The sequence below is a fragment of the Suncus etruscus genome, chromosome 14 (genome assembly GCF_024139225.1).
Source record: "Suncus etruscus isolate mSunEtr1 chromosome 14, mSunEtr1.pri.cur, whole genome shotgun sequence".
Classification (NCBI taxonomy): Eukaryota; Metazoa; Chordata; class Mammalia; order Eulipotyphla; family Soricidae; genus Suncus; species Suncus etruscus.
Genome location: NC_064861.1, coordinates 92,640,875 through 92,658,483, shown reverse-complemented (window position 1 = coordinate 92,658,483; position 17,609 = coordinate 92,640,875). Strand labels below are relative to the sequence as shown.

The following is a 17,609-nucleotide window of genomic DNA, read 5'->3' as shown; positions in this document are numbered from 1 at the left end:
GGGCGGGAAATCCGGGGTGTGGGGCAGCTGGCCCGACTGATCCTCTCTCCTCTCTGTCCCCTTTGTCTGGCCACATGGGGGAGAGTTGGGCCTAGGGGGTGTCCCCTCTCCTAGCTGCGCCCCAAGCTGGGCCCAGTCTTGAGGGTCTTTGTGTGGCTCCAGGGGGGTCTCCGGGCACCGAGGGGGTCCTGGGAGTTCTGGGGGACCCGGGGGAGCCCAGGCCCTTGGAGCAGCTTGGAGGCGGGACCGAGCCGAGTGTCTTGGAAAAAGTTTCCCCCGTCCCGGCCTCCGGAAAGTGGCTTTGCCGGGCGGCCCCTCCCCATTGGGGGTTGTGCGGGGCAGGCGGGGGAGGGGAGCCCGGGCCTTTGTTCTGGCTCTCCCGGGGCCCCGACGCCCCTGCACCCCGGTTCCGACTCCCGCAGCCGGCCGGCCCCTCCTCCTCCTCTCCTTCCTTCCCGGCAGCTGCTCCCTGCTCGCCTCCCAGCACCTGTTCTTTTTGGGGGGGCCGGGGAGAGGAGAGGAGACGAAGGAGAGTCGGGCACACACCCCTCTGACTCCCCGATTGGCGCTCAGAGGCTGCAGGCATTGCTCTGGGGTCTTGAGGGGGGATCCAAGGCCAGACTCCCCGTCCATCCCGAAACTCACCCAACTTTTACCGCCCAAATCCAGACCTCTTCTCCTTTAGGATCCAGGGGTCTAGGCCCCCAGACTTTATTCCTCTCTCAGACCAGGTCTCCAACCCCTCTTCCCTCAGACTCTCCTCCCTCAGACCCAGTGCTCCAGGTCCCTAAGCCCCTCTCCCTCAGACCCTCAAACCTTCCTCCCTCAGACCCTCAAACCTTCCTCCCTCTGACCCTCAAATCTTCCTCCCTCTGACCCTCAAACCTTCCTCCCTCTGACTCTCAAACCTTCCTCCCTCAGACCCTCAAACCCTCCTCCCTTAGACTAGCCGCCCTCAGGGTTCTAGGCTCAGGCCCCTTAGGCCCATTAACTCCCCTCCCTGGCCTTAGCAGTCTGGGCCCCATCCCTTGGTCCCGGGTCTCCATAGATCAGGAGAACCCTGCTGAGCTCTGTGTTCTCCATGTAGGCCCAGATGGGGGAACCCCGGGCAGGGGCCCCCCTGGACGATGGCAGCGGCTGGACGGGTAGTGAAGAAGGAAGCGAGGAGGGCACTGGGGGCAGTGAGGGTGCCGGAGGTGATGGAGGCTCGGACGCCGAGGGCGTGTGGAGCCCCGACATCGAGCAGAGCTTCCAGGAGGCCTTGGCCATCTACCCGCCCTGTGGCCGCCGCAAGATCATCCTGTCGGATGAGGGCAAGATGTATGGTGAGTTGGCCGGAGGGTACGTGCCATGTGCCCCAACATGACATAGGGTCCCCTGAGCACTGTCAGGAGTAACCCTTGAGCACTGCCCCCCCCCAACAAACTAAAAAGATGGGTTGAAGTGATAGCACAGCTGTAGGGCATTTGCCTTGCACATGGCTGACCCAGGACAGACCAGGGTTTGATCCCTGACATCCCATATGGTCCCCTGAGCCTGCCAGGAGTGATTTCAGAACACAGAGCCAGGAGGAACCCCTGAGTGCCGCCAGGTATGTCCCAAAGACAGAACAAAACAAATAAAAAGACAAAAAGAAAAAGGGATCCCCAAAAGGAAAGGGACCCAAAGTGGGAAAAGCTTCATCCCCATTTAAGCATTGGGACATTGAGCCGAAGGAATGGCACAGTGGAGAGGGAATTTAGCTTGCACTCAGCCTACCCAGGACTGACCGGGGTTCGAATCCCAGCATCCCATAGGTACCTCAGGCTTGCTAAGAGTGATTCCTGAGCACAGAGCCAGGGGTAACCCCTGAGTATCGCTGTATGTGGCCCAAAAAACAAAAACAAAAAATGATGTAACCCCTTTCTGTTCAGCCCACCTTCACCCATCTGCGTGGCACTGGGGACCCTCGTCACAAAAAGAAAAATCTCATGTTGATGAGGGCTAGCACAAGGGCTGGCAACTCCATCGCACAGATTTGGAAACTGAGGCACAGGCAGGTTATAGCTCTTGGCTCAGATCTCACTGCTAGTATGTGATGGGATTTGAACACAGGGAGTGCAGCTGCCAGGCCAGCCCAGGTTGCCCTGCACATCCTGTCCCAGCGCTGAGGGGCTCTTGAGGGCTCTTGGCATCTCTTTCCTCCCAGCACCCTGCCCTGTCTCTAAAGCTTGCTTTAACGCTCTGTCTCCCCACTTCCAGGCCGGAATGAACTGATCGCTCGCTACATCAAGCTGAGAACCGGGAAGACACGAACTCGCAAACAGGTCTCAGGCTTGTCTTTTTGGGGTTCTCTCTGGTGGGAGGGTTAGGGGTGGGCTCAGGCCGGCTGGGATGGGCCCCTGTTGGATATTCCAGCTCCACCTCTGCATAGAGAAAGACAGGCTAGAGGGCTGAATTTGAGGGGCCAGGGGGGTGCAGGGTGTGGGGAAGGGAGAGAGACCAGGGTCTGGGATGGAGTGTGGCATGGTGGGTGGTGCCACAGGGACGTGTCCTGGTGACTGTCCTCTTGGGCAGGGGATGTGGTTGGGATCCTCTGAGCTTCTTGGGATCCACCTCTGCTTCTTGCTTCCAGGTCTCCAGTCACATCCAGGTCTTGGCCCGAAGGAAATCAAGGGAAATTCAGTCCAAACTCAAGGTACAACCAAGGCAGAGCCCTAACTGAGAAGGGGACAGGAATGGGGTGGATGGGCAGAAACCCAGAGAGGAGGAGGAGATACCTCGAGGAGGGACAAGGACTGGAGAGAAAGAGACAGAGGCAAGACAGGATGACAGATCCAGATATGGGGAGGAGGGCAGAGACCCAGAGACTCAGAGAGAGCAGAGACCCAGAAACAAGGAGACAGAAACCCAGAGACAGGGGGACAGATTCAGAGAGAAGGACAGAGACCCAGAGAGAGAGAGAGAGAGAGAGAGACAGATTCAGAGATAGACAGAGACCCACAGACAGGGAGGGAGTCAGAGACCCAGAGACAGGGAACAGAGATAGGGAGAGAGGGACAGAGACCCAGAGAGAGAGAGACAGGTACCAGAGAGATAGCATGAAGGTAGTGTGTTTGCCTTACATGCAGAAGGATGTTAGTCAAATCTCGGCATCCCATATGGTCACCTGAGCCTGCCAGGAGCGATTTCTGAGCATAGAGTAAGGAGTAACCCCTGAGCACTGCCGGGTATGACCCTAAAACCAAAAAAATAAAAAAACAACAACAACAACAACAAAAAAAAAACCCCAAGCAAACAGAGACAGAGACCCAGAGACAGGGAAGGAGTCAGAGATCCAGAGACAGGATGACAGAGACCCAGAGACAAGGGTCAGAGATATGGAGAGAGGGACAGAGACCCAGAGAGAGGGGGCAGAGACTGGGGCGGGGGTGGGCACAGACCCGAAGGAGGAGCAGAGATGGTCAAAGAGAAGTCTGCAGACAGACCGGACCAGTAGGTAGGGTAGGTAGGGTCAGCTGAGGACCAGAGGGGGGTGTGGGTGCTCACCGAGGAGGAGGAGGGGACCGAGGCCGGGAGTCAGAACTGGGTGAGGGGCTCTGAAGCCTGGGTGGGCAAGCCTCTGAAAGGGGACAGTTTGCCTTGGGCCAGGGAGAGTGCTGGGGACGGTCCTTCTTCGATCCTGCTGTCCGTCCCCTCACCCATCTGTGCCCCAACCCTCTTGTGACTCTTCCCCTGTCGCTTTGTGTGGTCCTTCTTAACACTGAGTGTCTCTTCACTATCTGCTGCCCTGTTCTCCCACTGCTGGGTCCCCCACAGGCCCTTTCTGTGCCCAGAAGTCTTCATTTCCTCTTGAAGTTTCACTTGGGCCCCCTCATTTTCCTTTATTTTTTTCTTTTTTTTCCTCGATACCCCAAGTGGTGCTCAGGGACTACTCCTTCCTCTGTGCTCAGGAATCACACTTCAGGCAGGTTCAGAGGATCCTAGGAAATGCCAGGGATGGAACCCAGGTTGGCCTTATGCAAGGCAAACTCAGTCCCTGCTGTGCTATGGCTGCGGCCTGGCCCCTTACATCTCTTTCCCAGAGGCTGACAGTGTCTCTCTGCCTCTCTCTCTCCCCTCTGGATCCAGGCCCATCCCTTCCTGTCCTGCTCTGTGCCCGGAAACCTTCCCTTCCTTTCTCTTTGGGTCTAAAAATCATCACTTCTGGCCTTTTCTGGTCCTCTCTTCCTGCCTAGGCCAGGAAGCTGTCAGAGCCTCTTCCCTTTTGCGTCTGAAATTCTCATTTCCTTTTGCTTGGTTCGCCGGAAGTCCAGAAGTCCAGAAGCCTTCACTTCCGGCTCTGTCTTGACCTAGAAACTCCGGGCGTCACCCACCATCTTTTGCTCTGGCCATGGGAACCCCCTTTCCTCGCTAGGCCCAGCCACTTCCCCATAGTGTCCCTTCACTGTCCCTTCCTCCCACTTGTTCAGCTTAGGTTGGCATGGGGTGTCTGGTTGTGGGGGAAGCAGGAAGATCGTGGTGTCCTGGCCTCACTTCCTAAGTCATGTTTTCTTTCCTCCTTTGGCACCTTTCCCCACCCCCACGGGCAGGCCCTGAATGTGGTAAGTCCCCCAGCCCAGCTGTACCCCCGCACTTCCCTTACCCCCATACATTCAGGCCAAGGAGGATTTGGGGCTCTCCCCCAGCCTGTTGCCTTGACCCCCTGACTCTGCCTTTCCCCATCCCTGCACTTTGTCCTTTTCCCCTGCCTTGCTGTGTGGACGGACACTTCTCAACTGACTCTTTCTCATGTCCCTCCAGGACCAGGTTTCCAAAGACAAAGCTTTTCAGACAATGGCCACCATGTCGTCGGCCCAGCTCATCTCAGCACCTTCCTTGCAGGCCAAATTGGGTCCTGCGGGCCCTCAAGTAAGCTGGGTTTGGGGATGGCGGAGCATAGGGCTGGAGGGGTGAGACCTGACTGACTGACTCTTTTCCCGCCATCTTTGTCCCTTCTCCAGGCCTCTGAGATCTTCCAGTTTTGGTCCGGCGGCTCTGGGCCTCCGTGGAATGTTCCTGAGTAAGTACTTTCTGTTTGGTTCATTACCTGTTCCCCTCCGCACCCCAAATTAGCTCCCTCTGACCCCTTCCAAAGTCCAGCTCCTGACTTCCTGTGGGCTTCGATTGTTCATTTTTTTTCTGGACTTGACTCCCCAAGAAGGCTGAGGCCATGGTTTGAAAAGAGGATGAAATGTGAGCTGGGCTAGGGAGGAGAGTGAGGAGGAAAAACCCAGGTCTGAGAATGTTCTGGGCCTGCAGAGACCTGGACATGTGTAGGGAATGAGTGAGCGCAGCACTGGGTTTGCCGATGAGGAGGTAGCCTCTGGCCCCATGCAAAAGAAAATGGAGAGTCCTGTCACCTCCTAGAAGGTTCTGAGGGCAACAGGTCATGTTTCTAGGATGGCTTAGAAATGGACCCCAGAGGCTCATGGGAAGTGTAGTTTTCAGCATCAGGAAGCACTCAGGGATTGAGGCTGGACCTTGGGCAATGTGGCTTCTGGAATTTAGGGTGAAGAACAAAGTTCTGGAGGTTAGATGATCACATTGAAGGCAGAGTGGGACCTAGCTAGGTGGCCTGCTTTTGATCGAAGGGAGCATTAGCCAAGATGGAGGGTGGGGTGGGGTGTTCGGAATACGGTGTGTGCTTTTGTAGGATTTTCATCCCAACACTGGGAAGAGAAAGCATATGCTAAGCGGTAGGAAAGCTTGGTGAGTGTAAGTAATTAAACAATCAAATGTTTCCCTAGTAAGCATCTGTTGTTGGTCAGGGGACAGTACATGGAACTAATGAAGACTTCTGACTTTCATGGATCATACATATGTGGGGAGGGGAGAAATGTTAAACATGTAGAAAATCAGTCATCATTAACAAGGAAAGTAATAAAGCAGCAGGAATGGCCTCTCTAAGGGTCATTTTTGAATCAAGGTCATTCCATGCTGTCATGGTTGACAGTAGGTCAGTGGGTGAGTGGGGACTAGAATTTAGGTAACAGAAATGGGACTGTAAGCATTAGTCAGAGCCCTTGGGAGTTGGAATTTCAAGATCCTTGGAAATTCTGACTGTGATCTTTGACCTCTCCTGACCCTTGACCTCAGGTGCACTCTCCTGAACCTCTTTTGGTTTGAGGGCCATACCTGGTGATGCTCAGGGGTTACTTCTGACTCTACACTCAGGAATTTCTCTTGGTGTTGCTCAGTGGACAGTGTGGGATGCCAGGGATCGAACCCGGATCTTCCTCGTGCAAGGCAAACTCTCTCCCCACTGTGCTATGGCTCCAGCCCCCTTAGCTTTCTCTCTCTTTTCACTATCATATCCTCAGGCAGTGAGGTTGGAGCTTACAGTCATAAAAACATATTATCTTTGGAGGGGTGGTATGGAATTTTTGGACACATCTGATGGTGCTTAAGCATCACTCCTAGCAATGTTCAGGGGTGGTGCTAGGGAGGCAACTGAGGTCATCTGCATGCAAGGCAAATACTTTAACTTTTTTGGGGTGTGTATGGTAGTGGAGCACATCTGGCAGTGCTCAGGAGTTACTTCTGGCTCTACATTCAACAATTACACCTGGCAGTGTTTGGGGGACCATATGGGATACTGGGGGTTGGTTGCCAAGAAGACAAGTGCTTTGTATTGCTCCAGCCCTTTTAACTTCTCTAATATCTTTCTAGCTCTCTATATAGTTATTTAAAATTTTTTGTGTGCCCCTGCATTCTCTGTTACCCTTTACCGGTTATTTAAATTTTTTTTGGGTCACACCCGGCAGTGCTCAGAGGTTACTCCTGGCGATGCACTCAGAAATCGCTCCTTTCTTGGGAGGCCATATGGGATTCGGGGGGATGGAACCGCAGTCCGTCCTGGGTCAGCCTTGCTACCACTGCACCACTGCTCCGGCCCCTCTAAAGGTCATTTTTGAGTTATGATCATTCCAAGCTGTCATGGTTGACAGTAGATCAGTGACAGTAGACAGTTTATTTATTTTTTATTTTTTATTTTTTTTTGGTTTTTGGGTCTCACCCGGCTGTGCTCAGGGGTTACTCCTGGCTCCATGCTCAGAAATTGCTCCTGGCAAGCACAGGGGACCATATGGGACACCGGGATTCGAACCGATGACCTTCTGCATGAAAGGCAAATGCCTTACCTCCATGCTATCTCTCCGGCCCCGACAGTTTAATTTTTTATTAAAGTTAAATGACAAAGCTGGAGAGATAGCATGGAGGTAAGGCATTTGCCTTGCATGCAGAAGGACAGTGGTTTGAATCCCGACATCCCATATGGTCCCAAAAATGACAAAAAAAAAAAAAAAGTTAGATGGCAAAAATTCATTCTCAGGCCCCAAAATCACATTTGTTGTCCCTTCATCACACATTTGTGTTCAGGAGCAAATGTGGCCAGTGGTTCCTGTACTGGTCTGTATAGACAAAGGTTTTCTTTAACTTCTAGAAAGTTCCATGGGCCAGTGTTGCTTTAGATTCTATTATACTATCTCCCTTACTCCTAACACTGGCCTGATGTCCCATCTCATGACCACTGATGGTTTTTCCTCTCACCTTCCAGACACTTGAGCCTCGTTTTGCTCCAAATTTGCTCCAACTTTTCTCCTCTTCCAGACCCTCTTTCTATCTTTTTCTGTCATTTCATTTTTTTGTGAGAAGTACAAGAAATACCCACAAGATTGTAGACTTTGTGCTTGAGCTGACTTGGGTTTCACCCCCAGATTCTATAGGGCTCCTTATGTGCGACTTTGGGTAGAGGAGTCGATTCCTTTGTGCCTCAGGTTCCTTCTTTATCAAATGAGAGAGTAGGCCTGTCCCTGACACCCTTGGCTCCAATATGCTTGTGAACACATGATGGCTGCTGGCCATCTTGCTCTGGCCCCTCAGGAAACATTAGCTGCCCTGATTCCGCCCTGCTGACCTGCAGCTTCCTTTCTTCCTCAGTGTGAAGCCATTCTCACAGACTACATTCTCCTTGTCACTGACTCCCCCATCTACTGACCTCCCAGGTAAGTGTCTGTTCTCCACTTCCTTCCTGCCTCCTGTCTCCTCAGCACCAGCTGCCTTTCCTTTAACCTTTTATGAAGCAAGAGGGGGCTACCTTATTACTGAGGCCCTGCCCCAAGGCAGGCCGTGTGAGGTGGCCTGATGTCTTTGGCCAGGGATACACTTGCTAGCCTAGAGGATGTTGGGAAGGTAGATGAGTCAGGGGCAAGTCATAGAAACCCGAAATTGAGCTAAGCAGTAATTTTTTTTTTTTTTTTTTTGTTTTTTTTTTGTTTTTTTGTTTTTTGGGTCACACCCGGTGGTGCTCAGGGGTTACTCCTGTCTGCTCAGAAATAGCTCCTGGCAGGCACGGGGGACCATATGGGACACCGGGATTCGAACCAACCACCTTTGGTCCTGGATCAGCTGCTTGCAAGGCAAACGCCGCTGTGCTATCTCTCTGGGCCCAGCAGTAATTTAAAAAAAAAAAAGGATTTTATTAGTTTATACCGTGATAGCTTTAGGAGTGATAGCTTTAGGCATGGCTGGATCCAGGGCCAGAAATGGTAGCACTAGGATTTTCTGGGCTCTGCTTGTATCTCTGTGTGGCTTTATTCTTAGACAGGCTCTCTATATCTGGCAGCAGAAATGATCCCCAGAAGTTCATGCTGATGTGGTCCTAAGAACTGACGTTGGAGATCAGAGTTCTCTGGCCTCACAGATTCAACTAGGAATGCTTTTGCTTACAAGGGACAGAAAGCCCACATGATTAGGGTCTTAAACAACAGAAACTTTAACAATTCCACCCAATAAAATAGAAGTTTGATGCTGGGCTGATCCTTCTTTGGTTTAGTAGCTCCCATCTTGATAAGTCCCCTGGCCTCTGTCTCAGTGTCCCCAGATGGCTGTCACTCCAGGCATCACATCCCAACCAGGATTTGACCCCAGGCCCCAAACTTTCTCCTCCCAAAGTTCTGTCTTTTTCATTCAGGAAGAAACTCCTTCCCAGAGGCCCCCCAGCAGATTTCCCCTAACGTCTCACTGGCCAGGACTGTGTCACATGGCCACCTCTAGCTGCAAGGGAGGCTGGGAAAGTGAGTATTTAGCTTTTTCAGCTTCTAAGCGGAGGCAGGCAAGAGAGAACAGTGCTTGCTCTCTTTAGCAAAGGGAAGTGATTTTTTTTTTATCTGTTTCTCTTCTTTCCCTAGGGTACGAGCCCCCCCAAGCCCTCTCTCCTCCTGCCTTGCCGCCTCCTGCCCCATCACCCCCAGCCTGGCAGGCTCGGGCTCTGGGCACTGCACGGCTGCAGCTGGTGGAATTCTCTGCTTTCGTAGAACCGCCGGATGCAGTTGACTCTGTGAGTGCAATTTTGGGGGGTGGTAGCAGAGAACGGGAGGGGAGTGGGTCGTGAGCAGGGATCAGAACAGCAGCTAGGACTTGTAAAAAAGTAGGTTGTTGGGTCCGGGCGGTGGCACTAGAGGTAAGCTGCCTGCCTTGCCTGCGCTAGCCTTGGACGGACCGCGGTTCGATCCCCCGGCGTCCCATATGGTCCCCCAAGCCAGGAGCAACTTCTGAGCGCATAGCCAGGAGTAACCCCTGAGTGTTACTGGGTGTGGCCCAAAAACCAAAAAAAAAAAAAAAAAAAGTAGGTTGCTGACCACTAGTGCTTGTTCTCATGTGGGGGCTGAGAATTTTTAGTTCATGGGGTTGTGGTGTTAGTACAGCAGAGATGGTGGTTGCCTTGCAAGCTCAACCTGGGTTTGATCCCTAGTACTCCATATAGTCCCCTGAACCCACCAAGAGTGATCGTTGAGCACTGCTGGGTGTGACACACACACACACACACACACACACACACAATTTGTGGTAGTTCTTATTATTCTTGTGTCAAAGTCCATGAGCTTGGAGGGTGCTGGGACCTCCAAGCCCAAAACCTTACCCTGGAAGTGACCTGGGAGAGCCACACCCCCAGTCCCCCACTTTAGCCTTATTTAACAAGCTTCTAGGTGAGGCTCATACTTCCATTCCAGGGACCACAGAGAATTTCTAGGATAAAGAAACTGGAAGGTTATGGGATGGTGGAATGAGAAGGTCAGAATAACAGCCCAGAATATCATTCATGTATTCATCAAACTTCATCATCCCCTGCTGCCACCACCCAATTTGGTTCAAACCCAGCAAATCATGCCAGGCATGTCAGGGATGGATGGAAGTTGGGCACTAGCCCAAGTAATCTAGCGCTGAGCTATACCCCAGCCCATTCACCCCACATTTATTTTGGTTTGGAGACCACACCTGACAGTGCTCAGGGCTTATTCCTGGCTTTGAGCTCAGGAATCACTCCTGGCAGAATTGGGGGACCCTACGGGGTATCAGAAACTGAACTCAGGCCAGCTACGTGCAAGGCTAAGCACCTTCCCTGCTGTGCTATGGCTCCAGTCCCCCTCACCTAATATATTATTGTGGGGGCTCTACCCATAATGCAGGAAATCCGGGCCCCCTCCATCTTCTGTGGCTTCGGAATTGGCTGCTGGATTCTCCACATCTGGCTGGCAGATGGTGGGCGGGAGATTGTTCTAAATGGGCAGGTTTTATTGGTTTGGCTTGGAGGCATCCTTTGGGTCTCCTTCCATTCTATTGGCCAAAAACTAGTCGTGGAGTCACACCTAGTCACAAAGGGTGTGAAATATATTTTAGCTTCGAGAAAAGGCACCAGAGCCTGTGGCCATCATCTTAGCTGTGGCCTTTTAAACACCATTCCTGAATATAAGTTTTTAGAGAACATATGCCAGAGAAGGTCAAATCATCTACCTTAGGTGGAGCAAAGGCTACAGTCATTTTCAGCTGCCTTCTGTTCTGCAGGGTCGAATCCTGTCCCTGCTCTTTCTTTATTTGTCATTTGTTTTTTGTGGGGATGTTGTTGCAAGTAATAATTTGAGCTAGCTGTGCTCAAGGTTTATTTTACTCCTGGCTTCTGGTTCTGCACTCGGATCTCCCCTGGTGGGGCTTAGGGCATCTTTTTGTGTGTATGTGTTTGTTTTTGGGCCACACCCGGCAGTGCTCAGGGGTTACTCCTGGCTCTTTACTCAGAAATCACTCCTAGCAAGCTCTGGGGACCATATGGGATGCGGCGAATCGAACCTAGGTCTCTGTTCTACGTGGGCTGCATGCAAGGCAAATGCACAGCTACTGTGCTATCTCTTCGGGCCCCTTGGGGTATCTTATGTGGTTGAACTTGAGTTAACTGTGTGCGAGATAAGAACCCTTCCTGCCGGACTATTGCTCTGAGCTATCCAGCACCAGAATTATTTGTTTGTTTATTTTTGGCTTTGGGGCCACACCCAGTTTACTCCTGGCTCTGCACTCAAGAATCACTCCTGGTGGTACCTGGGGGATCATGTGGAATGCCAGGGATCAAACCTGGCTCAGCTGCATGCAGATGCCCTACCTGCTATACTAGAACTTTGGCTCCAGAACGATTTAAAAAAATTTTCTCTTTGCCAGAATTTTGAGCTCCCTGATGCCTTAGCCTCCATATCTTAGCTCCAGATATAGTGCCTGGCACAGGAAGCTTCTTGGTAGATTCTGTTGAATAAAGAAGATGGATCGGGGCCAAAGAGATAGCACAGCAATAGGGTGTTTGTCTTGCATGCGGCCAACCTGGGAGGGACCCGGTTCAATTCCCAGCATCCCATATGGTCCCTCAGCCTGCCAGAGGTGATTTCTGAGTGCAGAGCCAGGAGTAACCCTTGAGCACCACCAGGTGTGACCCAAAACCAAATCAATCAATCAATCAATCAAGTTTAAAAAAAGAAAGAAGATGGATTGGGATAGGGAAGCTCAGCTTCTTGTAGGACACCCACAGATCATTCTACTTGGGAGAGGGGTCGTCAGTGAGGACTTCCTGGAGACCCAGCATTTGAGTTGGGCTTGCAAGTTTGCCTAGGTGTTTGCCTTGTGCAGGCTCTGAGATGGAAATAGCATGGAGTTTTCAGGGACAGAAATCATTGCCAGACCAAAGAGACCATACAGATAGAAGTTAAAGTGATTGTAATATGGGGCCAGAGCCGGAGGGCTTTTGCTTGGTGGCTGACCTGGGTTCAATCCTGCCACCCCAGACGGTCCCCTGAGCCCCCTAAGGACTAATTCCTGAGCACAGAGCTGGGGGTAACTCCTGAACATCACCAGGTATGACATCACCCCCCTAAAAAAATAAAAAAGAAGTGGTAAGAATGGGTAAGAAAGGGGACATTTGGATCCAACCACAAATCTGACTTTCAGGAATGCCTCTACCCTGGAGGGCCAGAGGAGGGGGTGAGCTTGGTCCTGGGGTGATTGCTAATTCTGGGGAGACGAGGCGCAAGCGGTGGCCAGGGTCAGCTCTGGAGACATGTGAATGAAAAAGGAGGCTGTGAGGAGAGGGAGGAGGCTGGGGCGAGGCAGGAGGAGAAATTAAGGAGGCGGACATGGATGGATACAGAGCAAGGGTGAAGGGTGAGAGGGCAGGACAGAAAGTCATGGCAGGGACCCCAGGGTGGTCTGTTCCCCTAAGCAAGGAGTTGGGTGAAAGTCTGGAAGAAGCTGTGAGGAGACCGAGAGAAATACACGGTGGCGCAGGGTGAAGTACTCAGCCCGACTTCCACTTCTCACTCCTCCCTCCCTTATACCCCTTGCAGTACCAAAGGCACCTCTTTGTACACATCAGCCAGCACTGCCCCAGCCCTGGAGCACCCCCACTTGAGAGCGTGGACGTCCGGCAGATCTATGACAAGTTCCCGGAGAAAAAGGGGGGCCTGCGAGAGCTCTATGACCGTGGGCCCCCCCACGCTTTCTTCCTGGTCAAGTTCTGGGTGAGTTTTGACCCCGGAAGCTGTAGCACTCCCAACTCTGCGCGCCTCCAAGCTAAGGCCTTGTGCTTGGAGAGAGCTGAACTCAGGACCAATCAGGGCCGAGTGGAGTGGGTGGTCTGGGGCTTCCCCAGTCATTCATTCCTCTGAGGCTTTCTTGGCCCTATGGGTGGGGGGTCATTGGGCCAATCTAGGGCAGGTGCAAATATAGGGGGGGACTTCCTGTATAAACAAGAATGTTGATTTTTCCCTCGAATGTGGGTATTTATACTTTTTTGGGGGGGGCCATATGTAGCGGCACTCATTGGTGCCTTTGTGGTCACAAATCACTCTTGGCAGGCTCAGGGTACTATATGGGATGCTGGGATTGAACCCAGTTCGGCTGCGCGCAAAGCAAATGCCTTACCTGCTGCTGTGCTATCGCTTGGGCCCCTGAATGATGCTTTTTGTTTTGTGAAAAAGGGCTGGTGGGTTCTGTTAAGTTTGCAAACCTCGGGGCCAGAGAGATAGCACAGCGGTAGCGCGTTTGCCTTGCAAGCACTGACCCGGAACCAATGGTGGTTCGAATTCTGGCCTCCTATATGGTCCCCTGTGCTTGCCAGGAGTAAGTTCTGAGCAGAGAGCCAGGAGTAATCCCTGAGCATGGCCGGCTGTGGCCCAATAACCAAAAAAAAAAAAAAAAAAAAAGTTTGCAAACCTCTGCCAGCAGTTATCTAGCCTAGGGAACATATTAAATGACTTTAGATGGCCCTCTTTTAATTTCACAAACATTTATTGAGCACTTATTATAGCCAGCCCCCTTGCTAGGTGGTATTTATAAATAAAAGGGACCATTTTGGGCATTTCCACAGCCTTAGGTTTGGTGTCCTGTACAAGGACAGATGCCGGGGGTGGGGGTGGGGGTGGGGTGGGAAGGGGTGGAGGGAAAAATGTGTTTGCAGGGGGCGATGGTAGTTTTTGTGGCAACCCCACCCCACTGGAGGGATGTCCTGTCTACCTGTTGAGGGCTTGGACCTCTCCAGGCCTGTTGCTAGGGGGCGCCCTTTGCAAGCGAGTAACTGCCTCCTTAGTAGCCAGCCGTCCAAAGTTAGTTCACCAGGCCCATGAAGGACTAACCCCAATGAGATTTTTGGTGTCTCCTTCTTTTCACCTTCTCCTCTTCTGGGGATTACTCCCAGTGGTGTTTGGGGGACCATGCAGTGCTAGGGATGGAACCAGAATCAGTTGCTTTATATCTTCAGCCCCATGTGTGGTTTTGATTTTTGTTGTTTTGGGGCCACACCGGCCATGTTCAGGGGTTGGTTACTCCTCCTGGCTCTGTTCTCAGGAATCATTCCTGGCAGGGATGGTGGGGGGGGGGGGGGAAACGACAACCATATGGGGAGCTGGGGATCGAAGCCGGGTTGGACACATGCAAGGCAAGCATCTTCCTCACTGTGCTATGGCTTCAGCCCAGCACAGATCTCTCAGCACCCAAAACGCATATGAAGGTATAGACCAGGGGTCTGAAACTTAATTTACCTGGGGGCTGCAGGAGGCAAAGTTGGGGTGATTCTTGAGTGCAAAGTCAGTAGTAAGCCTTGAACATTGGGGGGTGTGACCCAAACAACTAAAACAAAACAAAACAAAAAAAGATTCCTCTAGGGCAGGACCACAAAATGTACAGAGGGCCGCAAACGGCGTGCGGGCCGCAAGTTTGAGACACCTGTTAGACCCTGCAGTGTTAGAAGTGGGGGGGGGGGGCTTCTCCAGAGACAAGCCCATGAGGTGTCCCCTGGTGTGGTTCTGGGGATCAAATTGGGCCTAGCTTGGATCAGGCCTCTTTGATCTCAAACCTTGTCTCTCTGGGCCCCAGAGGCCCCACTCTGGAAGAGTGGTCTTTTTTTTGTGTGTGTATGTGTGGTTTTTGGGTCACACCCAGCAGTGCTCAGGGGTTATTCCTGGCTCCAGGCTCAGAAATTGCTCCTGGCAGGCACGGGGGACCAAATGGGACATCGGGATTCGAACTGATGACCTTCTGCATGAAAGGCAAACGCCTTACCTCCATGCTATCTCTCCGGCCCCTGGAAGAGTGATCTTAACGCTGACCTTATTAATCTTGGGTTTCCCTGTGTCTCCCCTGCCCCCAGGCTGACCTGAACTGGGGCCCAAGTGGTGAGGAGGTGGGAGCCAGTGGGGGCAGCGGCGGCGGCAGCGGCAGCTTCTACGGTGTGAGCAGCCAGTACGAGAGCTTGGAGCACATGACCCTCACCTGCTCCTCCAAGGTCTGCTCCTTCGGCAAGCAGGTGGTGGAGAAGGTGGAGGTGAGGCCTCAGGGCTGGGGTTCAGGGCAGGGAAGTGTCCTGGCATCAGGCATTTGGGGGGTCCGCATAGAGGTGAGGGTGGCCTAGGTCTGTGGGGTTTACAAGCAACACACGTGGGTGGGTTTCTTTGGCTTTGTGGGGGCCACATCCAGCAATGCTCAGGACTCATTCCTATTCATTTATTTTGGTGTCATTCTTGGCAATGCTCGGGGGTTGCTCCTGCCTCTGTGCTCAGGAATTACTCCTGGTGTTCAGAAGTTCACTGTACTATCGCTCTGGCCCTGGAGGGTGTTGGGGACAACCCTATGTGGTGCCAGAGATACAACCAGGGTCATCCGCCTGTTAAACTCGATCCTAAAAGTGGTCCTGGTTTTTTGAGTCACTCCTAGCAGTGCTCAGGGGTTCCTCCTGAGTCCTAGCTCTGCACTCAGGAATCATCCCTGGTAGTGTCTGGGAGACCCTATGGGATACTGGAGGTTGAACCCAAGTTCATCCCTATCTGCTGTACTATCTCTCTGGCCCCTTTTATTTTTATCTTTAATATATATATATATATATATATATTTTTTTTTTTTTTTTGGCTTTTGGCTTTTGGCTTTTGGGTCACACCCAGCAGCGCTCAGGGGTTACTCCTGGCTCTACGCTTAGAAATCCCTTCTGGCAGGCTTGGGGGACCATATGGGATGCCGGGATTCGAATCACTGTCCTACTGCATGCAAGGCAAATGCTTTACCTCCATGCTATCTCTGCGGCCCCTATCTTTTTTTTTTTGGGGGGGGGAGGGCACATCCAGATGTGCTCAGGGGTTACTCCTTCTCCGTACTCAGGAATTACTCCTGGTGGGCTCAGGGAACCGACCATATGGCATGCCCAGGATGGAACCCGGATCTGCAAAGCAAGAGCGCCCTCCCACTGTTCTATTTCTTTGGCCCAGTGGTTCCTTTGTTTTTGTTTTTTTTTTTTTTTTGTTTTGTTTTTGTTTTTTTTTGGGGGGCCACACCCAGTGACGCTCAGGGGTTACTCCTGGCTATGCGCTCAGAAGTCGCTCCTGGCATGGGGGACCATATGGGACACCGGGGGGATCGAACCGCGGTCCATCCAAGGCTAGCGCAGGCAAGGCAGGCACCTTACCTCTAGCGCCACCGCCTGGCCCCCCAGTGGTTCCTTTGTATCAGGGGTCTCAAACTCAATTTGCCTACGGGCTGCAGGAGGCAAAGTCGGGGTGATCCTTGAGTGCAAAGTCAGTAGTAAGCCTTGAACATTGGGGGCTGTGACCCAAACAACTAAAACAAAACAAAACAAAAAAAGATTCCTCTAGGACAGGGCCACAAAATGTACTGAGGGCCGTTTGTGGCCCGTGGGCCGCAAGTTTGAGACCCTGTTTGGAGGATTCTATGTAAACACTGGTTGAGGGGACAATGGGGAGACCAGAGGGCGGGGAGCGAGGTTCTGGGGTCTCATTTTTTTTGTTTTTTTTTTTGTTTGTTTGTTTTTTTCGGGCCACACCCGTTTGATACTCAGGGGTTACTCCTGGCTAAGCGCTCAGAAATTGCCCCTGGCTTGGGGGACCATATGGGACACCGGGGGATTGAACCTTGGTCCTTCCTTGGCTAGCGCTTGCAAGGCAGACACCTTACCTCTAGCGCCACCTCGCCGGCCCCCTGGGGTCTCATTTGAGGCTGAACTGTGGCCTTGAGTTCAGAGGCCACCTGGATTGGGCCCGTGGGATCGTGGCTCTGCAAGGCTGTGGGGTCCCTGGGTGACACTGGCCCACAGCTGGAAACCTGAGATTTTCAGGGTCCCCTTTCTGATCAGGGCAGATGGGGGAGGGGGCCGTGAGAAAAGGGGAATGGGTATTAAACGAGGGCTGGGTGGGGTGCTTGCTGGAGGGCTGGGGTCTCAGCCGCCTGGGCCTTCAGCCGCCTGGGCCTTCTCCCAACCCCAGACGGAGCGTGCGCAGCTGGAGGCCGGCCGCTTCGTGTACCGGCTGCAGCGCTCGCCCATGTGCGAGTACCTGGTCAACTTTCTGCATAAACTTCGCCAGCTCCCCGAGCGCTACATGATGAACAGCGTGCTGGAGAACTTCACCATCCTGCAGGTGAGGGTCCCCTTCCCCCCCCTCCTGGGAGCCTTACCCCAGAAGCCGCTCAAGGCCCTTCCTCCTCGCCATCCTCCCTGTCCTAAGTCCTGGTGCTCCCCTCCGCAGGTGGTGACCAACAGGGACACCCAGGAACTGCTGCTGTGTACCGCCTACGTCTTTGAGGTGTCCACCAGCGAGCGTGGGGCCCAGCATCACATTTACCGCCTGGTCAGGGACTGAATGAAGGGGGGGATCCCCCACAACCGGCTCCCCGCACATCCTCCTCCAGGAAGGCCCTACTGCTTTCTGCCTACTTGTTTAGGGGGGCTGGACTGCTTCCTGGGTTTGAAGGGGTTCGAGGGGACCTCACAGGAGTGC

General features: G+C 52.8%; 1 protein-coding gene across 1 annotated transcript; it reads left to right on the top strand.

The window, feature by feature from the left end:
- Positions 1-1,091: 1,091 nt before the first annotated feature.
- Positions 1,092-17,540, top strand: TEAD2 (TEA domain transcription factor 2). The gene is made up of 11 exons (XM_049786193.1): positions 1,092-1,325; positions 2,242-2,306; positions 2,615-2,677; positions 4,783-4,890; positions 4,983-5,041; positions 7,960-8,024; positions 9,210-9,358; positions 12,678-12,851; positions 14,978-15,151; positions 17,097-17,249; positions 17,358-17,540. The coding sequence occupies exons 1-11, from the start codon at positions 1,094-1,096 to the stop codon at positions 17,469-17,471; spliced, it is 1,356 nt and encodes a 451-aa protein (XP_049642150.1). The 5' UTR covers positions 1,092-1,093; the 3' UTR covers positions 17,472-17,540.
- The last annotated feature ends 69 nt before the right edge of the window (positions 17,541-17,609 follow it).

What these genes read in the sequence shown, in the direction of transcription:
- TEAD2 (XM_049786193.1), top strand. Translation starts at nt 1,094, where the DNA reads ATGGGGGAACCCCGGGCAGGGGCCCCCCTGGACGATGGCAGCGGCTGG. An exon ending in CGCCGGATGCAGTTGACTCT is followed by an intron (nt 9,359 to 12,677) that starts GTGAGTGCAATT and finishes TACCCCTTGCAG; the next exon opens with TACCAAAGGCACCTCTTTGT. An exon ending in TCTTCCTGGTCAAGTTCTGG is followed by an intron (nt 12,852 to 14,977) that starts GTGAGTTTTGAC and finishes CCCTGCCCCCAG; the next exon opens with GCTGACCTGAACTGGGGCCC.